The 26,837-nt window shown below is 39.5% G+C and overlaps 1 protein-coding gene across 1 annotated transcript; it reads left to right on the top strand.

The window, feature by feature from the left end:
* Positions 1-1,468: 1,468 nt before the first annotated feature.
* CUNH3orf85 (chromosome unknown C3orf85 homolog) lies at positions 1,469-26,324 on the top strand. Its single transcript, XM_077771870.1, has 3 exons — positions 1,469-1,550; positions 23,886-24,019; positions 26,235-26,324. Exons 1-3 carry the CDS (start codon positions 1,469-1,471, stop codon positions 26,322-26,324), a joined length of 306 nt encoding a protein of 101 aa, XP_077627996.1.
* Positions 26,325-26,837: the final 513 nt, after the last annotated feature.

Here is a 26,837-nt window from a genome sequence, read left to right as displayed (position 1 = left end):
GTGTGAATACTAGACTAGGGGAATTCAAGACCAGAAGCAGGAAGTGCAGTTAGAATAGCATTGCAGGGGCCCCTGGGTGGCTTAGTCAGTTAAGCATCCGACCTTCACTTAGGTCATGATCTCACGGTTCGTGGGTTTGGGCCCCGCGTCGGGCTCTGTGCTGACTGCCAGCTCAGAGCCTGGAGCCTGTTTCAGTCTGTGACTCCCTCTCCCTCTGACCCTCCCCTGCTCATGCTGTCTCTCTCTCCNTGGAATGCCGTGAATAAATTCATGTTTCATAGGGATCACTCCGAGTGCGTGTGAATACTAGACTAGGGGAATTCAAGACCAGAAGCAGGAAGTGCAGTTAGAATAGCATTGCAGGGGCCCCTGGGTGGCTTAGTCAGTTAAGCATCCGACCTTCACTTAGGTCATGATCTCACGGTTCGTGGGTTTGGGCCCCGCGTCGGGCTCTGTGCTGACTGCCAGCTCAGAGCCTGGAGCCTGTTTCAGTCTGTGACTCCCTCTCCCTCTGACCCTCCCCTGCTCATGCTGTCTCTCTCTCCTAGAAATAAATAAAGCATTAAAAAATTAAAAAAAAAAAAAAAGAATAGCATTGCAATAGAAAGAGAGGAATAGACTCTTGAGCAAGGGGGTCTTGATGTTAAGGGGAAAGATACACTGGATGCCCTGCTGGCTTATGTGGCAGGAAAGGTCATCTCCAGAAGATTTGCAGTAAAGTGGAGAGGAGACAATGGAGTTGAGGACTGGAATGGTGCAAATGGAGAGAAGGTGGTGGGCATAAAAAGTCTTGACTGGGAAAACTTGGGAGTAGGTATCTCTAAATGGAATCAACAGGTAACATAGCAAAAGCAGGGGGGCAAATACAAGTGTGGGTGGCTTCATGTAGTTCTTCAAGGGCCTGAGGGAGGTAGAAAAGAAAGAGAGAGCAAAAGTTGCTCCATGCCTTTAAGCATGAAGTCCTAGAGAAATGACATTGCCATTAATAGTATGCGCAAGTCACAAAAAATGACCAGTTCAGAAAGCAGAAGACAGTGAGTTCATGGTTGTCACATTAAGATTTAGGATTAGGGGCGCCTAGGTGGCTCAGTGGGTTAAGCCTCCAACTCTTGATTTTGGCTCAGGTCATGATCTCTTGGTCATCAGGCTCTGTGCTGACAGCTCAGAACCTGCTTGGGATCCTCTCTCTCCTTCTCTCTCTCTGCCCCTCCCCTGCTTGCTCTCTCTCTCTGTCCCTCTCTCAAACATAAATAAACATTAAAAATTGTTAAATAAAATAAAATAAAAAGATTTTGCATTAAACAGCACATCCTAGCACAGGACTGTTAACATGCTTTAAATAAATATGTGGTCTCCCTAAAAATAAAATACACACACACACACACACACACACACACACGTTTTCCTGTCTTCAGAGGCGTTAGCTACCAACAGGTTGTCATTTTTCAATAAAATATAGTTTCGTGTTATGGAAAATATTGGTGAAGTTACTGAGTCTCGTGTGCCTCTGAAATCAGAGGCTGAGGAACTCACAGGAACAGAAGAAGCCAGTTAGAGACACCAGGAAAGAAAGACACACACATAGGTAACCGTAATGGGAAATATATATCTTGTGGATATAGGTAAATATTTGTCAAGACTGACCAAAGAACAAAAATCTGCAAGGAACATTTTCTGTACAGAAATGCCATTTAGATACTAGTATCTAATTTCTGATTTGAGGCTATGTATCCACTCAATAGGCTGCCAAAATTTATTATACACCAGCCTTGACCTGAGAAGACTAGACCGCGTTTTCTGTATTTGTATTTTCTGGGATTCATTCATAGAAAATGAGAGGAAAATAATGCATCCAGAGTCCTCTCACGCTGGTTCCATTTTCTTTCAACAAAACCCCTTTAAAAACCATCGCAAATGGCCCAATTTAGTGCATTATTAGAATGCAAAGTAATGAAACAAGACACTTTGATCTTTGGGGCACTCTGTAATAAAAGTCTTTTTAAAAGTTCAAAGGTGGAAAAAACCTCACACATGTAAGGAAGGCTCGTACCTTGACCTTTGCTCATAGTACTTACAGACGTGCAATGAATAACTGGCAATCAAAGAAAGAGGTAAGCATATTTTTCCTCCTCTAGGAGAAAAAACAGCCTCTTAAAATTACTGACTCAAACTGCAGACCTTTGAATTGAAACAGATTTTCCTAGATGTGCTCCAACAGACAAGTTTCAATTTTCAGCCTAGGGATCTTTCTTGCCCCTAATTACATTGTCTTTCCCTCTTATCATAACACTCCGACATTTGGAAGATGCCTGATATGTTTTAAACACTCAAATAAACTTTTATTTCTAATGTAAAATTTGCTGACTACCTATAGATATACATATTTAATATATATTTATGGGGAGAGTGCAAGCAGGGGAGGGGCAGAAAGAGGGGGACAGAGGATTTGAAGCGGGCTCTGCGCGCTGACAGGCTGACATCAGCAAGCCCAATGTGGGGCCAAACTGACCAACTACTAGATCATGATCTGAACGAAAGTTGGACACTCAATGGACTGAGCCACCCAGGTTTTCCCTATATAATACATATACATGCATTTTTTTTTTTTTACCATTATCATATCCCTCCTATATCAAATTGCCAGAAGTCTATTATTTGAGGTAAGCTCCAAAAGTCTTGTAAAAAATTTTCTTAGGGCAGGCACAGTTTTGTCTATAACCAAAGCTACACAACTGTTTTAAAATGGTTTTTGGTTTTATTTTATTGTTAAGTGTGAATTATCTTCATTGCACCATAAATGTAATATAACAATAAAGGAATAAAAAAATCCAACATGTAAGAGAAATGAACCTGTGATGTGATGTCGGGGATCTTCTACCATCGACTCAATGCTCCCCCTTGATTCATAGCCTGAAATTTCTTCAACAAGGCATAAAGATTTTCATTTCATGAATCCTGCTGGAAGAAAGAGTAGGGTGTGGTGAAGAATTACTGTGAGCTGAAGAAGGAAGTAGCTAGTTGCAAAGCTCCATGTTGAAACACTGATGTTATCCTGCTCTTCTGGCTCAGAGGCGTTTGCTGGATGTTTCTACCTTGGATGGGGACTGAACCGTGTCCAGAGTAGATGGCTTGCTCTTAGACCTTATCCTGGCAGTGTGGTAAATGGTGGAGTATCCTCCTGGGTCTGGTGAGTGATAATGTATAATGCTAATGGAAATCATCTAGTGAACAAAAAAATGCCAACAGGCTTTGATGTAAAATGTGTATATGGGGATTGAGAATCCACATCTCTCGGGCTTCTGAATTCCATACCTTTTTCAACCAAATCGCTCAGTTTTGGTGTGGCACAGGGAGGTTCGAGGTGGAAAGTGAATTGTTCGTTGAGAGCCTAAGTCTTTTCCACAGTAGCCTCCTGACGTTGCGTTAGTCTTCGCAACACATTTCTCTCAATCTCTCTTTCTTTTGGGAGCTATCTCTTTCTCCTTCATTCTCCCTCTTTTCCCTCCACATTCCTAGATGAAGCACTCTCAACCCTGTGATCATTAGACACTGAATTGGTAAATCTAGTTGTTGCCTTTTTCAGAATATCATTTTCTGCCGAAGCTAATCACTTCATATTTTAAGGGACCCCCATCACTAGGTAGCTTATCACCCGTGTTTAGAGTGGATATCACCACTCCATAGTGATATCTCCTTTCCTCCTGTATCTAATTCTTCTAAATAAAAATCCCCATAAATACCAGAGAGGATGAATAATTATTATTTCTAATTATTATTATCAACTTCCCAATAGCAGGACATTTCCCTAGAAAGGGGCATGCCCTCATATACTAAGGAGTTCAGACCACCAGGCTCATTAGACCTGACTGGATTTATTAGATTTTGCTTCCCGTTATTTTATCAACTTAGGAGTTCAGAACTTTTTTCAAGGAACTGGGTGCATGCATGATAGAATACTATATAGTTGGTCATATACCTACCACTTCTTTTGTGTTTCACCTTCTCCTGGTACACAAACATACCCCCAATCTCCGTCATGGTCCCATCTTTGTACCTGTATCTCAATCAGAACATGAAGTATCTTGGGGCACCTGGGTGGCTCAGTCAGTTGAGCCTCGACTTCAGCTCAGGTCATGATCTCACGGTTCGTGGGTTCGAGCCCCGTGTCGGGCTCTGTGCTGACAGCTAGCTCAGAGCCTGGAGCCTGCTTCGGATTCTGTGTCTCCCTCTTTCTCTGACCCTCCCCTGTTCATGCTGTCTCTATCTCTCTCTCAAAAATAAATAAAAAATTGAAATTAAAAAAAAAGAACATGAAATATCTTTGTTTAATTACCTTGGACTGAATGCTAATGTTGCTTATTGTTTCTGGATTTGTAGTCTCTTCTTTTTCTCATCTTCCTTTTCAGAACTAACCCTCCATTCTCACCCCCATCTAAAGTTCTCTTCTTTCTTCTTTCTAGAATTAAATTCTCATCTAGAATAACCCAAAGAGTATTCATCCTGAGCAGAAAGTCTGATGGTGATTGTGGAGAATATAGCATCTCTCTAATACAAAGAGGACAGGGGCATCAAAAGAGGCTGAGATTCAGTAACCAGTATACCTCTATTAAAAGTTAAATGTGTGTTCCTTATAGGAACACTCTGCCTGAAGATAATCACAATTTCAAGAGCCTTGAAAACGTACAAGAACCCTGATTTTCTAGTTTCAAAGGATAATAGTCTCAGGTTTCCTTGAGAAATGGGTAACAAATAAAAAGGATCACGATACTACATTTAATGTCCACTACATAACCTGCAATAAACCAAATAATCTAGTTTTCAGGCTCACGAGAAATTTGTGAATTCTATCTAAATAGCATCGTAAAAATGAAACCAATCCTGCCATGGTTGAGAACCCCACCTGCCAAGCTCCCTTCTGCCAGTCATTCTTGCCCATATATACTCACCCGATAGATCTTCCTTCCATGAGAAAATAAATGAACCCAACAACTTGTTAGTCAATGTCAGTAGCAAGGGAAACTAAAATTTTATATTAGCCTCAACACGAGACAGAGATGCAAATCACTTAACAATATTGGTATTTCCCAGGATGGAAACTGGTTCAGTGGCGATGGAGAGAGCGAGTATAGAGGAGCAGCCCTCATCTTGCTCAGAACTTTCCTCCATCCAAGAGAGAAGAGCAGACTCACCAAGGAAAGACATCACCAACTGACAAATCCTCATGGAGGTTCTTTTCCTCCCTCAGGTATCTTCTACTGACCTTCCAAACACTCCTATTCCTTAAGCAGAAACAAAGATTAGTAGAAGCAAAACTACCCACATCTGAAGGATTTTCTCTTTGTTACTTGTTAGCAGCTGAATTGTGTCCCTCCCAAATTCATATGTTGAATCTTTACCACCCCCCACACACAACCATACTTCAGAATGTGACTGAATTTGAAGATGGAGCTTTTGAAGGGATAATTAAGTTCAAATGAGGCTGGTAATGCTCTAATCGAGCTGACTGCGGTATTTGTAAGAAGAGGATTAGGACATACAGAGACACCAGGGATGTATGCATGCACAGGAGGGTGTCCTTGTGAAGAGGCAGCAGAAGGGCAGAATAAATGGCCCAAAAGAGAGACCTCAGGAAACCAAAACTGCCAACACCCTCATCTTGGATTTCTCGTCTCTAGGACAGTGGGAAATTTCCACTGTTTAAGTCACCCAATCTGTGATACTTGCTCTGGCAGCCCCAGCAAACTAACACGACAACCTAAGAACAATTAATGGGATGCCATTTCTGCCATTCTTATCTGGCCTCTTTTTCTTCTCTTGCCATGTCCAACCCAGAACACAAAATTCTCAGTTTACCCTCCCCAGTTCCCCTACCTGCCCATGGCATTTCATTTTTATAAGCCCTCTTCCATATTCCTCTCCTTTACTTGAAGTCCCCTCATTTTCCCCAAGGAAGCAGGAATTTCAGGCAACACTTTAAATCTCTTAAAGCTACACCAATTATTGTTTTTATATGTACCAGACTAAAACACATGCACTTAGATTTTGAGCCTGAGAAAGTCACACTGCTGAGAGCTCAACTGTAGGTTATAGCAGAAAAAGCATCATGAAATGATAGAACAGCCATTACTTCAAGCCTATACTAGATCATCAAATTTATCTTTTGAGATTACCAGAACCATGGGAAAAGATTGCTTCCCTATGGAACTAATACTAATGCCCAGAGAGCTACCTGTAGAGAAAATATGGCCCCATTCACTTCTGCGGTGAGTCTCTAGAATTGTTTTCTTTGCTTTTAGTTTAGTGAAGCATGGAAGACTTGGCAAATGACAGACTGAGTTTTGATAGTGAGCTGATTGGGCAGGGTCCCTTGATGATTCTCTGCTCTGTAAACCAGCTAGTGAATTGCAGATGCTCAATAAATGTCACATATTGTCAACTATCAATTATTCAGTGTATAATGAGGAAAATGCCGTGGCATGCATTACCTCAATGCTTCATCAAGAAGCCTGTGATTTCCAATACCAAATCATAAAACAGATTGACATCTTTACTTAAACTGCTAGACTGTATACATCTCTATTAATGGCATATCTTTAAATTACTCTGATCTATTTATAGTGATAACCAATAGAAATCACTGAAACTATTAAACGTCAATAACATAGAGAATTTTTAGAGAAGGGCAGTACAGTATGCACAAATGTTATTGCGCTAGCCTCAAATGATGGCTGATTAATGCATCCTCTCCATTCAATCCTCATGATCTTTAGCCATACTCCTTCCTGGAATTTTCCTGCTCCCCCAATTAAATTTGTCTTCATGGAAAACTGCAACTCATCTCAGTGGAAACTTCCCCTGAAGTTGTCTTCTTCTCCCACACAAGAAACAATGGTTGAGGGGTGCTTGAGTGGATCAGTCAGTTAAAGGTCCGACTTCAGCTCAAGTCATGATCTCGCAGTTCATGAGCTCGAGCCCCACATCAGGCTCTGTGCTGACAGCTCAGAGCGTGGAGCCTGCTTCAGATTCTATGTCTCCCTTTCTCTCTCTGCACCTCCCCCGCTCACACTTTGTCTCTCTTTCTCTCAAAAATAAAAAACATTAAAAAACACTGGTTGATATAGCTTTGTAACTCTAGTACTAGGAACAGTGTTTACCAAATGTGCTCAATAAGTGCTTAGGACATAGGAAGTACCCACTAAAACAGTTGTTGAATGAATGAATGATACCTGAAAGATAAGTCTATAAACTCCTCATGGTCTGTCTTTAAATACTGTTCCTTGGTGGATGCTGCAATTAGCAAATAAATGAGAAAGAGGGAGCAGAAGGGAAGCCTGGGCAATATGAGTGGCCTAGATCTCAAGATGACAATAAGCCCCCGTAAAATGGGAAGACCCCTTCACCTTAAACTAGATAGGATCAGTTTTACTACCTCTAGTAAAAGAGAAGTCTATTACATAAGTCTTTAAACTAAATTTCCAAACCACATTATGCCTAAGGCACCTCAAGCAGTAGCAAGTTTTTAAATCTGCAACGGTCACACTAAAAATGAATACAGAAACAGAATAGGTTTCTCCAACATTGTAGCTAATTTCCCCCAAGTTAATCCAGCTTCTATTGTTAATATGTGATGGGAACATGCCCCATGACCTGGTGACAGAAGCCCTGTCATGATGGTAAGAGGGAAGAAGATAAGGGGGTCAGGATAAAGAGAGATTCAACTGTATTCTGTGTGCTCTCAGCAGGGCTTTATTTTATTCACAAATTGAGAAAATAATAAAACCAAAAACTCTAGCTTCCAAAGCAAAACAATATTCTACAAAGTGCTTTAAAAGTAGTTTCTGCTTTATGGCAACTGAGTCATGATCTACAACATTGAGCCTCATTAAAGAGCTACTTTCTGCATGTAGCACACAACTTTACAGAAATCCTTACTCCTTGGAATATAGTTGCTGTGGCATTCTCTGCCAAGTGGCTACTAACCCCAGGGGTGATGGGAAATTCCATCAGTCCAAGGAGGGAAAGTGCACTCATAAACTGAGGTTTGGCCTGATCATGATGGCATGTTATACTCTATCTTAAGCGATCAATGACAACAAACCCATCTGCAATCAAATCAGTAGAAAACTGACTCCTTTACCATGTGTTGTGGTCAAATTTTGTTCCCACATAGCAATTCTGTAAAAATATCAAGTAACTGCATAAAAATAAGTGCTATATTGAAGCACGTGGGAGGCTCAGTTAAGCATTCAACTCTTGATTTTGACTTAGGTAATGACCTCATGGTTGTGAGACTCATACTGGGCATGGAGTCCACTTCAGGTTCTCTCTCTTCCTCCTCCTCTGCTCCTCCCCTGTTTGCGTGTGTGCATATACGCACCCTATTCATACATACATACATACATACATGCATACATACATACATACATACATAACACGCTATCACCAGCTTATTTTCAATAGGCTGAATGCAGTTGAAAGTTTAGTACAATGTTTATAAGGGTTAGTATTCTCTCCTCCAACACATTGGCTGACTCTTCATCTTTTACTGATGCTGATGATGTCATTAAATCATGCCCAGCTGCCCCATGCCCTTCATCACATCTTATCAGAATTTTCTAAATGAACATTGCATTTTCCAGACCTTTGCAGTTTATTGAGTCTGATTGCATTGCTGGGATGACAGAGCAGAAACTAAGTTCAGCTTGCTGCTTGGTAGTATAAAGTTTTCTTTCTTTTCTTCTTCTGTAATTTTTTATAATATTAGATCTGATTGCTCATTTTTTAACATTTATATTTCATTGCTATGAGAGAGACCATGGGAGTTACCAAGGTCCATCATATCATATTAAAGTAATAATTTCTAAGTATAAAGCATCAAAGTTGTAAACAGATTCCACTGATGAGCTTCATTAACTCATGCCACTTGATCTTTGTATTTTTCAAAGACAGATACTCCAATTTCATTTCAAAGAGCATTTCTATGTCTTTATAATTAAAAATTGCCAATTTTCATGTATCCAACTTTGTTTCTCTTATAGATCATAAGAGGGAAAAAGCTCTGGGAAACACTGTTTAAAACACAAGCCCTAACATAAAAACAAAACTGCTACATTATACTTGCATTTTGTAGTCAGTAGGATAAGGCTGATAGACCAGCACAGGAAAGTACTGATTCAATTTTATGTAGTTCAGTTTAATCTGAATCAGCTGATTCTATGAGTTCAATCATGTTTATTGAGGGCTGTTACATGGTAAGCATGGTGCTAGGCATTGAAGGCAAAAAATAGGAGTAAGATGCAAAACCAGCCTTCAGAAAGCTTGTGATACACTTGGGAACTCTGAAATGTACATATGAAACCATACATAATACAGGGAGACATGGTCTAAGTGTCAAAGGTATGCACATGTGAGAAAGAAAAGCCAGATTTGATTTGGGGGATCAGAGAAGGCTTCATTCACCAGGAAGGACAACAACTTCTGGCCCATAAAGGATCTTGTATTATACATACACCACCCCTGCGAAATTGAGTTGCCCAGGCCACCTTCACCTGTGGACCAAATTGGGGTCACACTCACCTAATCTGTTTCATCTCACTGGCTTGTGTCTCTCAGCACAGCGATCACTCTACTTCTACGGCAAAGTTTCACCTTGAAATTTCTGAACGCTCCTTGGACAAATTATGAAATCTCTTTGAGCCTCAGCGTACTCATCTGTAAAATGATAATAATATCTTCACTGCTAAGTTGCCATGAGAATTACATGAGACAACATATATAAAATTAACAGAGGAGCGCCTGGGTGGCTCAGTCAGTTAAGCGTTCGACTTCAGCTCAGGTCATGATCTCATGGACTGTGGGTTCAAGCCCCACTTTGGGCTCTGTGCTGACAGCTCAGAGCGTGGAGCCTGCTTCAGAATCTGTGTCTTTCTTTCTTTCTGCCCCTCCTCTGCTCACACTCTGTCTCTCTCTCTCTCAAAAATAAACAAACACTAAACGTTTTTGTAATTCACAGAATGACTATTATTATTTCATATTTGAATTCTATGTTGCAACTCAAATCACCAACAAATGAGCCATGTTGTGAGAAGAGAATGAAAGAGTGAAGGAGATGGGAGACAGCCCGGCCCGCATCCCCATGCCAGGCAAGCCTGACTTTCGGTCCAGAAGTTGAAAAATGATGGAGGAAAAAAGAGGAGAGGAAGATGAACTTCTCTTTTGATTATGTGTGCTTCTCATAACAAAAGTATTTTTCTTTTGATTTTCTTGAGATTTTTCTAGTCTATCCCATAATTACATATTTATACTTCTCCATCAAATAAAAGGAAGAATCACAGAAATGCAGCAACAGCTGAACACGTAGATGGACACATGACATAGGCTGCCAAGGATTTACTGTGCCTATTCCCAAATATCTGTCTTTGCAAGAATTCCATCAGTAATTAGAGGCATCACTGAACTAGGTAGATCCATGTTTCTAAACACTTTCTACTGTTCAAAGATAGACAAGAATGTTATTTTTCTGCCACTGTTGTATCTCTATATCTGCTCGTTTCACATTGCATAATTCTGATGAAACTGGCTAACAGATGCATGATTTGCTCTTAAGAATAAATTGTATTAAAACAGAATAAATTGTATAATGATGAGTTGATTTAATTAGTCATTAATCATGCCACAGAAAAGGGTAATTGTTTAAAAACATAAAAATTAATGAAGTGTCCTGGTTTCATTCATTGTGTACATTTGTTGGAAACAAACACAGTTTATAATGCAGTTAAACATTCCTCTGTCTTCAAACATTCTGTTTTGAGATATGTAGAACCACATGTACTTGGGGCGCTTGGGTGGCTCAGTCGGTTAAGCGTCCAACTTCGGCTCAGGTCATGATCTCACAGTTTGTGAGTTCAGGCCCCGCGTCGGGCTCTGTGCTGACAGCTAGCTCAGGGCCTGGAGCCTGCTTCAGATTCTGTGTCTCCTTCTCTCTCTGACCCTCCCCTGCTCATGCTGCCTCTCTCTCTCTCTCTCTCTCTCTCAGAAACAAATAAAACATTAAACAAATTTTTTTTTAAAAGAACCACATGGACTCGTAAGAAGATCTTGTGTGTCCTTCACCCAGTTTCCCCTCAATGGTAACATCTTGCAAAACTACAGTGCAATATCACAGCCCGGATAGTAATGTTGATGTAATATATGGGTCCTATTGAGATTTCCCCAGTTTTAAGTGTTGTCATTTGTGTGTCTGTGTGTGAGATACCTGCATTTAGTTCTGTGCAGTTTTAGCACCTGTTTATACTTACATATCTGCCACCACCATAGTCAAAATACAAACCAGTTCTATCACTATAAGGGTTTCTCACATCGCCCTTTTATAACCACACCCACTTCCCCCTTCCATAGCTAACCCCTCACAACTACTAGTGTGTTTATTTCTACAATTTCATCATTTCATGGTTACATAAAAGGAATCATGCAAGTATTTGACCATTTGGGACTGGCCACTCATCATAATTCCCTGAGATTCCTTTAAGTTGTTGTGTCTAGCCATAACTTTTAAAGTACCATTATTGCTAAGTAGTAACTCATGGTATAAATGTACTTCAATATGTTTAATGTTCAGCTGTTGAAGGGCATCTGGGCTGTTTCTAGTTCTTGCCTATTACTAGTAAAGCTGCTATGGAACATTCTCATACAGGTTTTTGTATGAGCATAAGTTTTCGTTTCCAGGAGACAAATGCTCACTAGTACAATCGCCGGGTGGTATGGTAATTGCATGCTCAGATTTATAAGCAACTGCCAAATTGTTTTCCAAAGTGACTGTACCCTTTTATGTTCCTACCAGCAATGTGTGAGTGATTCAGCTTTTCCATCCTTTTTTTTTTTTTAACATCATATTACGTTAGTCTGTATGGATGATAAAATTAGTAAATAAATACGTGGCCCATATAAGAACAGCTTGTAAAAAGTCAGTCCAAAAAGTCCAAAGGGTAAAAAGGCAGGAGTCATATAAATAAGCCATCTTAGGCAACGGCCTCTCTGGCTACTGTCAGTTCCACGGGACTGTCAGGCACGCAGCAAATACTTCTCCCTCCCGGAAAGTAGACAGTGTGCCCTACAGCTTTGCTTGGTCTAAATTAAAATAAATAAATCTTCTCTTTCCAAAACAGGATTATGGCCTATAAAATGCTTCAAGTAGCCCTGTGCTCAACATTGCTTATAGGTAAGAATCTATTTCTTTTTTATTTATCATGCCTTTTACAACAATTATGTTGATTGATAACCACTTTTGACTTTTTTGAAGAAATGAACAAACACGTTTTATCCACAGGTCAATTCTAGAGCATTGGGAAAACCAAACTATTATGCCATGCCATGGTTTTGAACATGTTAGTGTTAATTGTGTGTGATCATTTTCTTTCTAGTTATGCATTAACTTATTAGCATGTCACTATTGCGAAGAAGTCTTTTTAAGTGCTGCCTCCAAAGAAATGCTCTTGTGTCCTTGAACAAAGAAAAATTTTAAATGGCTTTTAGAAACTGTGATACTTACATAGTACCATTATGTGGAGACCTCAAGGTACTTTGGGAGTGTGAATTCATTAACCTTTAGAGCAAGCCGTAGCTCAGAGAAGTGGTGTTTTAAAGACAGATCAAGGAAGGCACTGAAGGTCAGATGATTTGCTGCCAAATTGACCCAATAATTCAGTGGCTTATATCTGAATGGAACTGAGAAGTCTTTTTTTTTTCTTGTAACCAAAAAAGAAAATACTTCCAAAGATACAAATTATTTTCACCGTGAAATCTTTACAATTTATAAACACTTTTGATGAAATCCTTAGATAAGAATAAATTTCTACTTTTATGATAAATTTGAGACCCACAAAAAAAATTACATATATTTCTTGACGCGCGCACACACACACACACACAGAGATAAAAGAATATAGGTATATACCTAGAATATGATCCTAGATATGTGTACATACATGTATTTGTGTATATAATTTGCCTTTTGTTTTTAAGCATAAAATAATTTTAACAAAGAGTTTTAATCATCAAAGTTATACTTTACATTTGGGGCATATTTAAATAAACGATTTAAACTTTTTAGCTAAGTTATTATTAGGCAATTATCATCAAGGCATGTATAATCATAGCGGTTGCAGCACACTTCTCCAGATGAAGAAAGCGAGGCTGGCTCAGTTTAAGTGAGTGTTTCAGGAGTGCACTGTAAATTGAAGTCACCGGCTAGTTATACTCCATCAGTGTACAGCTTTGCTTTGACTGCTGACCCATGCAGTGGGCTTTAGAGTGGGCGATGGTGGATTAGCGCAAGGCTAAAAGCACTACTGCTGGTCAACATTCACCTATGAACATGCAGGGTCAAAAATATCTGGCAAAAGGAAAATGGTCCTGCAAAATGACTTTCACAGACTTTCTTAAGAAACAAGTTGGAATTAACTTTAACTCCAGCTGAGATACAAATGTGTCTACCTAGAAAGACAACTGGTATGACTGATTTCACTTTATTTATAAATAAATAAATAAATAAATAAATAAATAAATAAATAAATAAAATTATGTGGCTAAAGTTCATGAAACAAGTTGAGAATCAGAAACCAAGCACAGAAAAATGTTGACGGGGCTGAGTTTAGCCCTTCTGTTCACAGGAAAGACACCTTTATTGCTTCTAGGCTGAGTACTCTGAGGTCTTTGGAACCAGATTCTTTCGCTGCACAAATAATTTTGTTTAACTGACGTTTTCGAAATCGTTCAGCTCTCAAGTAAGAAATCAAAGCTTGAATCAACTACCTTAACTTCTTCTCTCCCTCCCCCCTTTTTTCTTTTAAGAATGTAGCCTAGGGGCACCTGGGTGGCTCAGTGGATTAAGTGTCGGACTTCAGCTCAGGTCATGATCTCACAGTTCATGAGTTTGAGCACCACATCGGGCTCCGTGCTGACAGCTCAGGGCCTGGAGCCTGCTTCCGATTCTGTGTCTCCCTCTCTCTCTGCCCCTCCCCTGCTCACACTCTGTCCTGTCTCTCTGTCTCTGTCTCTCTCTCTCAAAAATCAAATAAAAACATTGAAATTTTTTTAATTTAATAAAAGTAAATAAAAATTAAAATAAAAAAGAATGTAGCCTATTCATCTGCGCCTCCGTGGAGCCCTCTCCTTATAAGAAAACAACCATCTTTTAAAAAGTTTGTGTTTAGTATTTTAAAAAAAAGTTTTCTTTGTTGCAGATTAGTTATCTAAAAAATTACTTTTGTCGAGAACTTAATTTGAAGTAAATAGGGAAAAGATGTCATTATCCATTTTCCAAATGGGAATGCTGAAGCCAAAAATGATGAAGAAGCTTCCCCCAAGTAATTACATTTATGAACACAGTCTTCAAATCATTTTATTGATTTTCTTAAAATAGTAATTTATGCACATCGGAACCAGTTCCCTGGTCAGAGAATCAGAAGTCCAAGTGTCATGATGTGATTAAAAACAAAACAAAACAAAAACCCTCTCTTCAGCATTTAGGTCAAGAATTGCTTTCTCCTATAATAAAAGCAGCAAATATTAATACTGCTACCTGAAGTCTTTATTTCTGTAGCAGGGGACTTCTATAGGTTACCTTCAGTCCCCTCTCATAATCACTCTGAAAATAAATTCTACGATTTTCCTTTTACAAAGGGAATTTAGGCTTAGAGAAGTTAAATGACTAAACTACACAGTTAATCAATGGTGATGCTGCATTCACGTGCAAATTATACACCCAGGTCCTCTGAGAACAAAACCCTTCTTTCTGCTACACAAACTCTCTCCTCTGGCACTTCAGTGCTAGATGTGGGGCATGTAGCTACAGGACAGGGAACGGAGCACACAGCAAGCCCACCTGTGAAAAGCCATTATTGCAACCAATGGTTCTACAAGAACAAGCCAGGAGTTAGGGAGTTGGGTGACTTTACGGGAATAAACAGAGCCAACTAAAAAAATAGAACCAGAAGCTTTCTACAGCTGTGCCTAGTTGTAGTGAGGGTAAAGAGGAGTCCTAAACTCTATGTTCTCCACCTCCATAGGGCACTTGTTAAAATCCAACAGCCCATTTCACACAAAGGAGAAATATGGAAATACGCATAGGTGGGAAAGTGTTTCACAGAGTAAATAAGCCAGTCCTTGAGGTTGACCCATATGTGAAACAATCTGGAGGTTCATGCTGCCCGTATTGTCAACCTGTGATCAGCTCATGTGAAGTGCTAGTATGTCTTCTGGTTTTAGACGATGGAAGAAAACTGCCTTTAGCCTGTTTCTCTAGCAGAGATCCAGCTCTTATATTTACTCCATGGCTAGCAACCAGGAGCAGTTTATCTTGAAGGTTTTTGTTTGGTTGGGTTGGGTTTTTTTTTTTTTTTTTTTCATTTTTTGAGAGAGAAAGAGAGCACAAGCAGGGGAGGGGCAGAGAGAGAGGGAGACGCAGAATCAGAAGCAGGGTCCAGGCTCTGAGCTGCCAGCACAGAGCCCGACGCAGGGCTTGAACCCACAAATCGTGAGATCATGACCTGAGCCAAAGTCAGACGCTTAACTGACTGAGCCACCCAGGCACCCCGGGTTGGGTATTTTTGGTAAGAGCTTTTGAGCTCACATTCTTCCCTTTACCCAGTCCCTTTACCTCTAGTGTCTCCATTTTTGCCTTCCTCTGCACCATCCATAGAAGGAACAAAGAATGGCTCTTCTCAGTCATCCAGCTGCCCTTCCCACCCTCCCATTCCTTGGAGAGTCTGTATTTTCTGGGTATAGTTTTAGTTTATTTTATAAGAATTTGTCCTTAATTTTATCTACTCGCTTTGGCTTAAGATGGATCGATGCTCTCAAGAATGTGAGTAGTGAGAATAAACTGAGAAATAACTCAGAGAAAAATATCATTGCCTCTGACTGGATTCTCTGAGCACTCTGGTTGTTACAGAAAAGCCATCTATTTTCCTGTCCATGTGGCATCATTTGTCAGGGCCCTAGACTTGGAAATCCCATCAATACACACAGGCAATGACCCAGAAGGGTTACTATTGAAGCATATAAAATGCTGCCTTTTGTGAGTTACAAATTTCTCTGCCCACAAAATTAAAAGAAAACAAAAGATCTGCCAGGTCTGGGCACCTGGGTGGCTCAGTCGGTTAAGCATCTGACTTTGGCTCAAGTCATGATCTCACAGTTCATGGGTTCGAGCCCCGCATCAGGCTCTGTGCTGACAGCTCAGAGCCTGGAGCCTGCTTCAGATTCTGTGTCTCCCTCTTCCTCTGACCCTCTCCTGCTCACTCTGTCTCTGTCTCTCTCTCTCTCTCTGTCTCTCTTTCTCTCTCTCTCAGAAATAAATAAAACATTTAAATATTTTTAAAAGATCTTCCAGGTCCAAAATATGCATCCAGGAATTACATGGCCATGCATGTGAACATGTATGTTTGTGTATGTTAGTGTGTCCAGAGTAGGTTAGAACAAACTGAGCTTAAATTCAAGTAATTCTAGTTTCTATTTACTTTCCAAAGTAGTCAACACACTAGCAATTGTAACATCAGTAAAGCCGAGGCTCCCAAGTTAAAAGTTCATTTATGAAAGCATTTCCTTAACAGACAGGTAAGTAAAATGACGGAATTCGAGAGCTTGTCCTCAAGTTCAGTGTCTTTTTTTTCCTAGCTGACTTCCATCGACTTTCTTTGCCCTCTGTCTTTTTACTTCCCCTATTTGCCATATTCCTTTTTTTTTTAATGTTTAATTTTGAGAGAAACAGAGTGCAAGCAGAGGAGGGACAGAGAGAGAGGGAGACACAGACACAGGCTCCAGGTTCTGAACTGTCAGCACAGAGCCCGACGGGGGGCTCAAACCCACGAACCATGAGATCATGACCTGAGCTGAAGTTGGACACTGAGCCCCCCAGGCGCCCCTGCCCTATACCTGTTTACCATGACATTTCATCTCTTGAAACCTTTCATTTTTATAACCTCCCTTCTTTTGTCTCTATTTCCTTTCCTTTCTTTTCTTGATTTTTTTTCCTTCTCCTTCTTTTTCGTCTTCATATATTTTCTCCCAAACCCAAAACTACTTCTCCCTCATTCTCTCTCTCATTAACTTTTATCTGAATTGTAGCAAAGTGACAGAGTCCGTTATGTGAAATACAACCTTTCTCTTTTCCACCATAAATGTTTGGGTCAGTGATCAAATTTAGAGTGGGAAGCAAAAAATAACTAATTCATATTTTATAACAAAAATTATTAACACAGAATAAAATATTTACTTTATTTTTTAATATTCAATATTCAATTTTTTTAATATTCAACGTTAAACATGTGAAGCTAAACATGAGTATTTTAATCATTCACAAAATTAGAAAATTTCTTCCTACACTTAGATCTTTGAAATTTTTACCATATGGCCAAGATGTCTGTATATCCATTTCCCCTGCACTTCCTTTGTACTTTATTCCAAGTGACTATTTATACTTTATTTTAATATTTAATTTATGTGCCTGGGCATTTATTTCATTTTTTTTTAAGACAAACATTTTAAGGGAAGGGACTAAGATTCAATCCAATAAGAAGAGTAAGTAATACATGTTATTCGTTAATTGCTCACACTGAACGCTAAGTGCTTTGCTTTCAGCATCCCATACCTATTTTTGAACTTGTGCCAGGACTGTAGTGCTTATTCTCCATCTCTAGCACCAGGTATCATGTGACAGTATCACCCAGCCTCGAAGGGAAATGGCTAGCTGTGGCCAGTCCTGTGGATTTGTCAGACATTGTTGTGCCTTCTGCCCCCACTAAATCCCACCACGTTCATTCACAGACAAAGAATTCCTTCCCTCGTTGTAACTGTTTATAAATATTCACAGAATTCACAGTCCTGGCTTTCCAGGGATGACAAGTTCCTGCTGGTTAGAGTGCCCTGGTCTATTCTGTTTGTTTTTTGGCTTTTTGTTTGTTGGTTTTTCCTGTTTCTTAGTGAGGCTCAAAGGCAACAAACCTGTTGGATTCTCTGCACCACCTTCTGACACATAGAACTCCACACCTCTCTTTTTTGCCTGCTTTAGGTCAAGTGGAGAAATAAATCAAAGATGATCATGGAAAGCAATCAATTCCCTTCAATACTGGAAGGCAAATTTGGAAGACATAACATACCTGATGACCGGACCTCAGAATTTGGCTAATTTCATATCTAGTTGCAGGTTGCAGAACCAGAAGAGAAAATATGATCTCTGAAGGCAGCTAACTCTCATGAGAAAGAAGGAATAGCTAGCTGGACGTGCCAAGTTATGCTTCTTGTACTTACCAGTTAGATGGGTCACTACCGTTTCTGAGGGGTAGAGTCCATCTACAAAAGGGCACTCATCTCTGTGTGTAAGCTCTTTAACAGTAGTAGGATCTATACCCATTTAGTATATTCTACATGCTTCTGATGCCCTAACACCATGCAGAGAAAGTAATTTTCAGTTAATGACCTATTTGTTATGAATATATTCCAATTAAAAATATTAGAGCTAGAAGAGATCTTAGCTTCATATGGTCCAGCTTCATTTTACTTTTTTTAAATTTTTTATTTATTTTTGAGAGAGAGAAAGAAAGAGTACATGGGTACACATATGCATGCGGGGGAGGAACAGACAGACAGACAGACAGAATCCCAAGAGGTCTCCATGCTGTCAGTGCAGAGCCCCACATGAGGCTCTCACGCACAAACCACGAGATCATGACCTCATCCAAAATCAAGAGTTGGACAGATGCCTAACTAACTGATCCACTGATCAGGCACCCTTGATCCAGCCTCATTTTAAAGAACAGGAAATGGAGAGGCAAGAGTAATGACCCAACTAATCACTAGCAGGGCCAGGATAAGACTCCTAATCTCTGATCCTTCTTGGCTTGTGTGGCAAGAGCTGTGATCTTGAGTATCTCCATACTCTGAAGTGTCTGCCTTACTTCAACTGTACAGAATTTTCTGCAGAGGATATTTGAGACATGTTTAGATAGCAGAACTAAGCCTGACAGATCCTATTAAAACTACTATGATACAAGATGAAAGGAAGGAGGGTATGTAGGGAGTTGGGAAGAAAAAAAGAGAGATTTTTTTTACAGCTTATGATTTTAAAGTTTAAGAAAGGCATTAACCTGGTCGACGCTGCCTACATTAAAAAAAAAATTAAAGATCAACAAAGTAATAAAACTCAGGGTTCAGTTTTCAAGCCCCAGCAGTATTATATAGGCTTACAAACACAAACTCTGATCTTGTTCTCACTAACTTTCAAGGTTGATCAGGCAGAATGAAAAAGGGAGGGGAAATTTCTCAAGCAGAGAGGATAATAGCATGCCCTTCTGTATAACTTGCATTTTATTTCCAGCCCTGCCAATGACTTACTATGTGACCTTGAGTGAGTCATTTCATCTCCATGTGTCAATTTTCTCATTTGTAAAGTAGGATAATAAATACTACTTTCTGTCTCTCTCCTGGGTGATGTTATTATCACCACCAATTAATATTTATTGGATGCCTGTTGGGCACATAATGCTGAGATAGGTGCTTTGTTCAGGGGCGAAGGTGGGGGTGAGGGGGAGATGGCATCACTGAAACATTTTCCATGAGCAAAAAGATAGAAGATTTACAAAAGACAGAATTATTTGAGCTTAAAATAGCTATGGTTTGTACTTTAAAGCATGCTTCCCTGCTAAGATTTATGTAATAGCATTTTTTCTTCCTTAGCAATTGTACAATACACCATGACAATTATAGTGTAGGTACTGGATTTACTTTTGGAGTAAAGTAAACACTGTCTTAAGGGGTTACTGTACTTTCTTTCTCTAGCTGTAAATTGTTTCCTGAGCCTAATGTATGTAGAAAAATTTACTAGATATTGATATTGAATCTTCTTTGCCTAGATAATGTTTTGAAAGCCTCCCCCTCTCATTTTTTTTAGCAGAATAACACATTAAACATCTAACACTGTAACTAACACCTGTCCCTTCAAAGAGAATGAAATCTGAGAAGTGGTCTATGAACCCATCTCAGTTAAAACTAGAACTTCAGCGTTGGGCCGTCCTCACCAGTCCCAAACAAGTGAGTTCCCTGTTCTGTTCCAGTCAGTCCTGTCTTCCCATCCATGATGTCACTCACCTGATTCAGACCCCACTTATCTCTACTCTGGGCCATTAGAAGAGGCTCCAACCTGTGTCTCTCACTCTTTCTTCCTTTTACTATTTGCCTTCCACATCACCGACAAAGGAGTTTCCAAAAGTATCTGCGAATAGATAAACAAAACGTTGGCATATACATACAAAACCCTATTCAGTCTTAAAAAGGAATGAGTAACTGGGGTGCCTGGGTGACTCAGTCAGTTAAGTATCTAGATCTTGATTTCCGCTCAGGTCAGGATCTCACAGTTAGTGAATTTCAACCCCACATTAGGCTCCATGCTGACAGGGCAGAGCCTGCTTAGGATTCTCTCTCTCTCTCTCTCTCTCTCTCTCTCTCTGTCTCTCACCTGCTCATGTTCACTCATGTTGTCTCTCTCTCTCAAAATAAGTAAAAATGAAATTAAACTAAGCTGAAAGGAATGAAATGCTAATATATGCTGCAACATGTAAACCTTGAAGATTCTCAACTAAGTGGGATAAATCAGACACAAAGGGACAAATCGTGCATGATTCCTCTTACAATGAGGTACCTACAATAAGCAAATTCATACAGACAGAAAGCTAATGATGGTTACAGGGGCTGGAGGAGAAAGTGATGGGAATTATAAAAGGATACCGGGTTTCTATTTGAGGGGATGAAAAAGTTCTTGAGACAGTGGTGATGGTTGTAGAACATCAAGAATGTGCTTGATGCCACTGAATTGTACAACTATAAATGGTTACAATGTTAATTTTTCTGTTAGCATATTTTATCACAATCAAACAAAAAAAATTTAGGTAAATCTGGTCCTATCATTTCTTGTTCAGAAATAATAATTGTTTGAAGAGTAAAGTCCAAACTCCTTGGTATGACAGTAATTATCCCTCAGAATCAAGCCCCAGCTTCTCTCTCCAACATTCCTTCTGACCACATCTATACCTCAGCCCTACCCTGCAACCACATTGACAAAGTGATGGTCACTGAACCTGGGCCTTCTTTGCTTCTCTGCGCCTTGGCTCTGCAATCTTCTTCAGCCTGGAATACATGCTCTTTGCTTCCACTCCCTTCTTCCTAACTGTGGAAATATTCTATAAACTTTGAAGCTTGACTCAAAACCAATTACTCTATGATGCCTCCATCCCAGTATCAGAATTAATCACTCCCCCTTCAAATGGTCTGGCCACAGTATATTTCCTTGTAATTATTTATGAGCTCTGAATATACTGTGAATTCCTTAGAGGCAGGAATTCTTTGTTTATTCTTTGTTTATCTTTCTCTGCAATGGCGATCAGAGCAGAGACCAGGGTGAGGGAGTGGAGATCTTACGGCACAAAATTTGTGAGCTTGGGAGCAAGTTTCTTCTTCTATTTTATGCCCTAGTGGCCTCACTTGTTTCATCTGGGTCTCAGCTCTGGTGATTAGCAGTCTATCTTGACATCAGTAGGCACTTACAAGGCACCATATTAGTTATCTACTATGACATAACCATTTCCCCCAAACTGTAGCATCTTAAAACCATAAACATTTATTATTTTACAGTTTCTGAAGGTCAGGAATTTGGGAGTGGCCGAAGTCAGTGATTCTGACTCAGGATCTCTCACGAGGTTGCAGTAAAGATGTCAGTGAGGGCTACTGTGATCTGAGGGCTGTTGTGATCTAAAGGCTTGACTGAAGAGAAAGCATCAGGTTGCCAGGTACTCCATTTGTTTGGATGTTGGTGAGAGGCTTCAATTCCTTGACACAAGAGGGTCTCCCTTCAGGGCTGTTTGAGTGTCCTCACAGCATAGCAGCTGTCTTCCCTTAGAGTAAGTGATCCAAGAAAGGGACAAGGCAGAAGCTATAACGTCATTTATGTGCTAGTCACAGAAATCACACACTGTCACTACAGCAGAATCCTGTGGTCACACAGGGTCTAAATGAAAGAAGACCACAGAGGATATAAGTACCAAGGAGACAGCGATATTTTTGCACCTACAGACAGCGTTTTGCACCTACAGACAGCCTGATCAGTGTGTAATATCCACATCATTTTCAATAGGTAGCATTTAGAACTGGAGCTTAGTGGGTTAACAAATTAAACCAGAAGTAATAGAGGTAATAACTAGAGCCCTGCTTAGTGCTCAGGCCAACCTTTGAAAAGCAGATCATGGGGAAGGTTTAAGTAATGATTGCTTCCTTTTTTTTTTTTATAAATGCATAAGACTATAATTATTATCATTATCATTACTTTCCTTTGGCCCCAGCAATTCCTATTTGTTGGTCATAATATTGTACAGTGACTTTAAAGGCAGAATTCCATCTCCCCTGTCTACTAGCCACGAATATATTATTTAACTTTTCTGTGATGTAGTTTCCTTGTCTGCAAAATGAAATGATTGATAGTGCTACTTCTTAGGTTCATTGTATTAAATAAGGTAATTGAGGTAAAGTATTTAGCACAATGCTTAATAAATGTCAACTATCATTATTTGTGTGTGTGTATGTAATTAACATTGATACATACACACACATGCACAAATAATCTAGCCACCTCTAATCATTGTCTTCAGACATCCATCTTACAGATTCCCAGTGCCACATAGTTTTGCTCACATCATTACTCTAGCTTAAAATTTAAAATCTTGCTCCTTCTCCTATCCTGCTAAATTTAATCTTTTCTTCAAGGAATAGGTTCAGCAATTTTCCTGACCATGAAAATGTCTGCTTGTGCCCCAGAGCCCCAAAGCTTAATAACACCACCTTCTCCTAGACTCCCTGAGTGTGATCAAATCCAATGTTGTTTGAATCTTGGACCCTTCATTCCCTTCCCTTACAGAGAGGAGGTTTTGTATCTTACAGATCGCTATGATCCTGATAAGTAGAGTCCTGTTAATGATGAAGTTATAGAGTACCTAACATAACATTTGTAATAAATGCCTCTTTATCACAAGCAATGAACAGATTGTATTGTTACCACAAATAGGTCAGGAGTGTGTTCTTCCTTCATACTGATTGAAATTAGAACTCTGAACGTGATTGTGTTTTATCTGGGAATAAAAATACAATATAGAGTGCTAAAATTTCAAGATATAAAAAAGTCTGGATTTTAAAGAGTCATCTTTTTTTTCTTAATCCTGGAGTGGGAAGGAATATAAAATACAAGCCTCTTCAATTCAGTGACAGATCTATCAATACTAACAATTGAAACCACAGTGCTGGATTCGGAAGCAGTCTACTTCAAACTGAAAGATATGCTCTATTTTGGAAGTCTTGGAAGGGAAGAATAAAAGATTGTTGAATGTCTGACTTGAGTCAGGTGGTTTACAGTCATGAATATATCCAACCCTTATGGTAATCCTATATTATTGTGTTACTGTGTTGTTATTATTATATGTCTTTACATACAAGAAAACTACAGCTTAGAGAGGTTAAGAAAATTGTCTAAAAAAGTGATAGAGCTGGAATTTGATTTCAGATCTGTGGGCTCCCATGCATGTAAAGAAGGTCCCAAAAGTCTTCTCCATCCACCACATGGCACTGCCTTAATGCTGTACTGTATTCAGGACACAGGGTGATGATAGTACAGCCATGCAAAAGGCTGAGGAGCAGGCATCTCCCTCAAGGAATAGCTTTCTCAGGAGTTCCTTCTCAGGCACCCAGCCTCCCAAAGGCCACAGCTGTGTCTCTGTAAGACGATAAAGAGTGAAATGTATACTATTGCCCTATACATACTACATCCTGTGCTCTTGAACTCTGAATTACAGGAACGTTGGGAGCACCATTTTTGTTGGAGGACCCAGCAAACCAGTTCCTACATCTCAAAAGACACATATATTTGCAGGATTACTGGGACCCAGATGGCAATCCAAGTACGTGGGGAAACACGCTGGCTGATCAGGTATTTGCATTAGAAACAAATGGCCCCCCACCATCTATCTTGTTAGGTAGGCACTGCATCAGCAGGCATTAACACACCACCAGCCCTGCCTTTTTCTATCTGCTCTAAACTATACCTGCTCCTTCCTCCCCATTAAGTGGCTTTTGTCCGGTTAACTTCACCTCTTCCTTCAAGATTAAAATCAAATGCCCCCTCCTTTCTGAAGCCTTTCCCTTCTTTTCTAGGTAATATTCTTCTTTCTTCCTTTTCTCCCTGTTGCATGCTATTCACAGGTGAATAGCTTTTTTTTTTTTTAACAAAACATTTTTATTTTTTTATTTTTTTTACAAATAGTTTATTGTCAAATTAGTTTCCACATAACACTCAGTGCTCATCCCCACAAGTGTCCTCCTCCATGCCCATCCCCCCTCCCCCCCACATCCATCAGTCCTCAGTTTTTGTCAGCATTCAAGAGTCTCTCATGGTTTGCCTCTCTCCCTTTCCCCCACCATTTCCGCCCTTCTTCTCCCCCTTGTTCCTCCGTCAAGTTCCTCCTAATCCTCCTATACGTGCAAACATATGATATTTGTCCTTCTCTGCCTGACTTATTTCGCTCAGCATAACACCCTCAAGGTCCATCCATGTTGCTACACATGGCCAGATTTCATTGTTTCTCATTGCCATGTAGTATTCCATGGTATAGATAAACCACATCTTCTTGATCCATTCATCTGTTGATGGACACTTAGGCTCTTTCCATGTTTTAGCTATTGTGGAGAGTGCTGCTATGAACATTGGGGTACATGTGCTCCTATGCCTCAGCATTTCTGTATCCCTTGGGTAAATTCCTAGCAGTGCTATTGCTGGGTCATAGGGGAGTTCTATTGTTAGTTTCCTGAGGAACCTCCACACTGTTTTCCAGAGGGGCTGTACCAGTTTACATTCCCACCAACAGTGTAGGAGGGTGCCCGTTTCTCCACATCCTCGCCAGCATCTAGAGTTCTCTGATTTGCTCATTTTAGCCACTCTGACTGGCGTGAGGTGGTATCTCAGTGTGGTTTTGATTTGTATTTCACAGGTGAATAGCTTTTAAATGTCACACTGAAATTTCTTTCTTTGTGCACCCAACCTCCCTTACATAGGCTAGAGAAGTAAGGTGCATGTCATGTCTTATCCATCAAGGTCATTTTTCTCAGGACCTATCAAAATAACTGTTACTCAGTCAAATCTCAGTAGATGACTGCATGTTTGGGTAGGGGGATAAATGGATCACAGTCACATTTAGTTCCCTTTCAGTTGTTCAGCAGCTTATTTTCCAAACCTTTAATAATCATCCAAACCTTCAGTGTCATTCCTTCATTTGCTTGCCTTTCATATGCTTTTTCATCCATTTGGAAGTCTCGCTCCAAGAGAAATAAAGAAAACACGTGCATTAGTCAGTTTTATTCCATGTTTACTCTTTTGATGGAAAAAAGAATTGAAAATCCAGGCCAAATGAAATTGCTGAATTGTCTGAGGATTTCAATTATTCATGATTTCCCTCTTAAAATTTAGCAGATAACAATGTGTAACATATTAATTAATCCTTCATTTGTTTGTTCTTTTTCTCTTTACACGTGTATCAAATTCTATCACCAAGCCAGAGGGTTGTATAAAGTCATAAAAAAAAAAAAAAAAAAAAGGAATGTCCTTGTTTTTCTGGGACCTTGGTCCTATTCTTACTCTGGATGGCTGAGTTTTAACTGGTCTACCAGGAATGGCTCATTTCTGGTTAGCATTTGTTGATGAAAACCACCAGCTTAAATAATGCATCTAGTTTTGTGCCTGTTTTTCTCCAACAGGCATCATATAAAGGTATTAAAACCAGACATTTGTTTATTTGGCAAATTAAATATTACATAAGTGAGTAGACAGTGTCTTCTTTATGGAATACTGAAATTTTCAAGCACACTTCTGCTTATAATTGCAGACTAGCACTGTGATCAACTGACAGATACTATAATGTAACAGAACTCTGCCACATTGGTTCATGCAGTGGCCCCAAAAATACTGTAAAACATTTAAGCATTGAAGAATATAGGTCCCTAAAAGTATGTTAACCAAAACTTTTTTGGTATTATTCTTCCATTATATTTCTCTCAGTCTTTTAAGATTTTCTGTATGATAACCTGAATAACTGATGTAACATGTGTTCTCCATACTCAGAGATCATGACTTCAAGTTTCTTTTGTTACAGGCTCAAGAAACGTGGACTTCTTTGAAAACAACAGCACAGTATTATCTGAATATGAATGCCTTCACTTTTGACATGTTCACTTCCCAGTAAATGTGCTTTGATGGCTAAACCAGGAGAGAAAAAATGATGGAGACAACATGGCAATGCCACCAAACCATGGGCCTTGGAGACGTGGAGGCAAATCCATGCCACTTACAAGATTATTTAATATGTCTGTCTCATGGAACTGTTAAGGGGAGTAAATATAAAAATCCATCTAAAGAGTTAGAATTAGAAGTTCTCAATAAATTGCGGATCTTAAAATGAGAACTAAAATAAAGACTATAGTACTAACATAAAAGGGGCTCTTCTGGAAAAGGAAATCAAAAGCAAAAAAGCAGTGTCACTAAAACTCGCTGTTGATAGCTTACTTTCTATCACTTCATTTTTGAGAGAGTTAGTTCACTTTTTAATTAAAGAAAGAGGAGGGGTGCATGGGTGGCTCATGCTCCCATGCATGCACACGTACTCTCTCTCTCTCTCTCTCTCTCAAAATAAATAAATAACCTTTAAAAAAAAAAAAAAGGAAGAGGTATCTTTCAAATGGAGTTGGTACTATCTTTT

This window comes from Crocuta crocuta, unplaced genomic scaffold (assembly GCF_008692635.1).
Source record: "Crocuta crocuta isolate KB4526 unplaced genomic scaffold, BGI_CrCroc_1.0 scaffold56, whole genome shotgun sequence".
NCBI lineage: Eukaryota > Metazoa > Chordata > Mammalia > Carnivora > Hyaenidae > Crocuta > Crocuta crocuta.
This window is presented reverse-complemented; position numbering and strand designations above follow the sequence as displayed.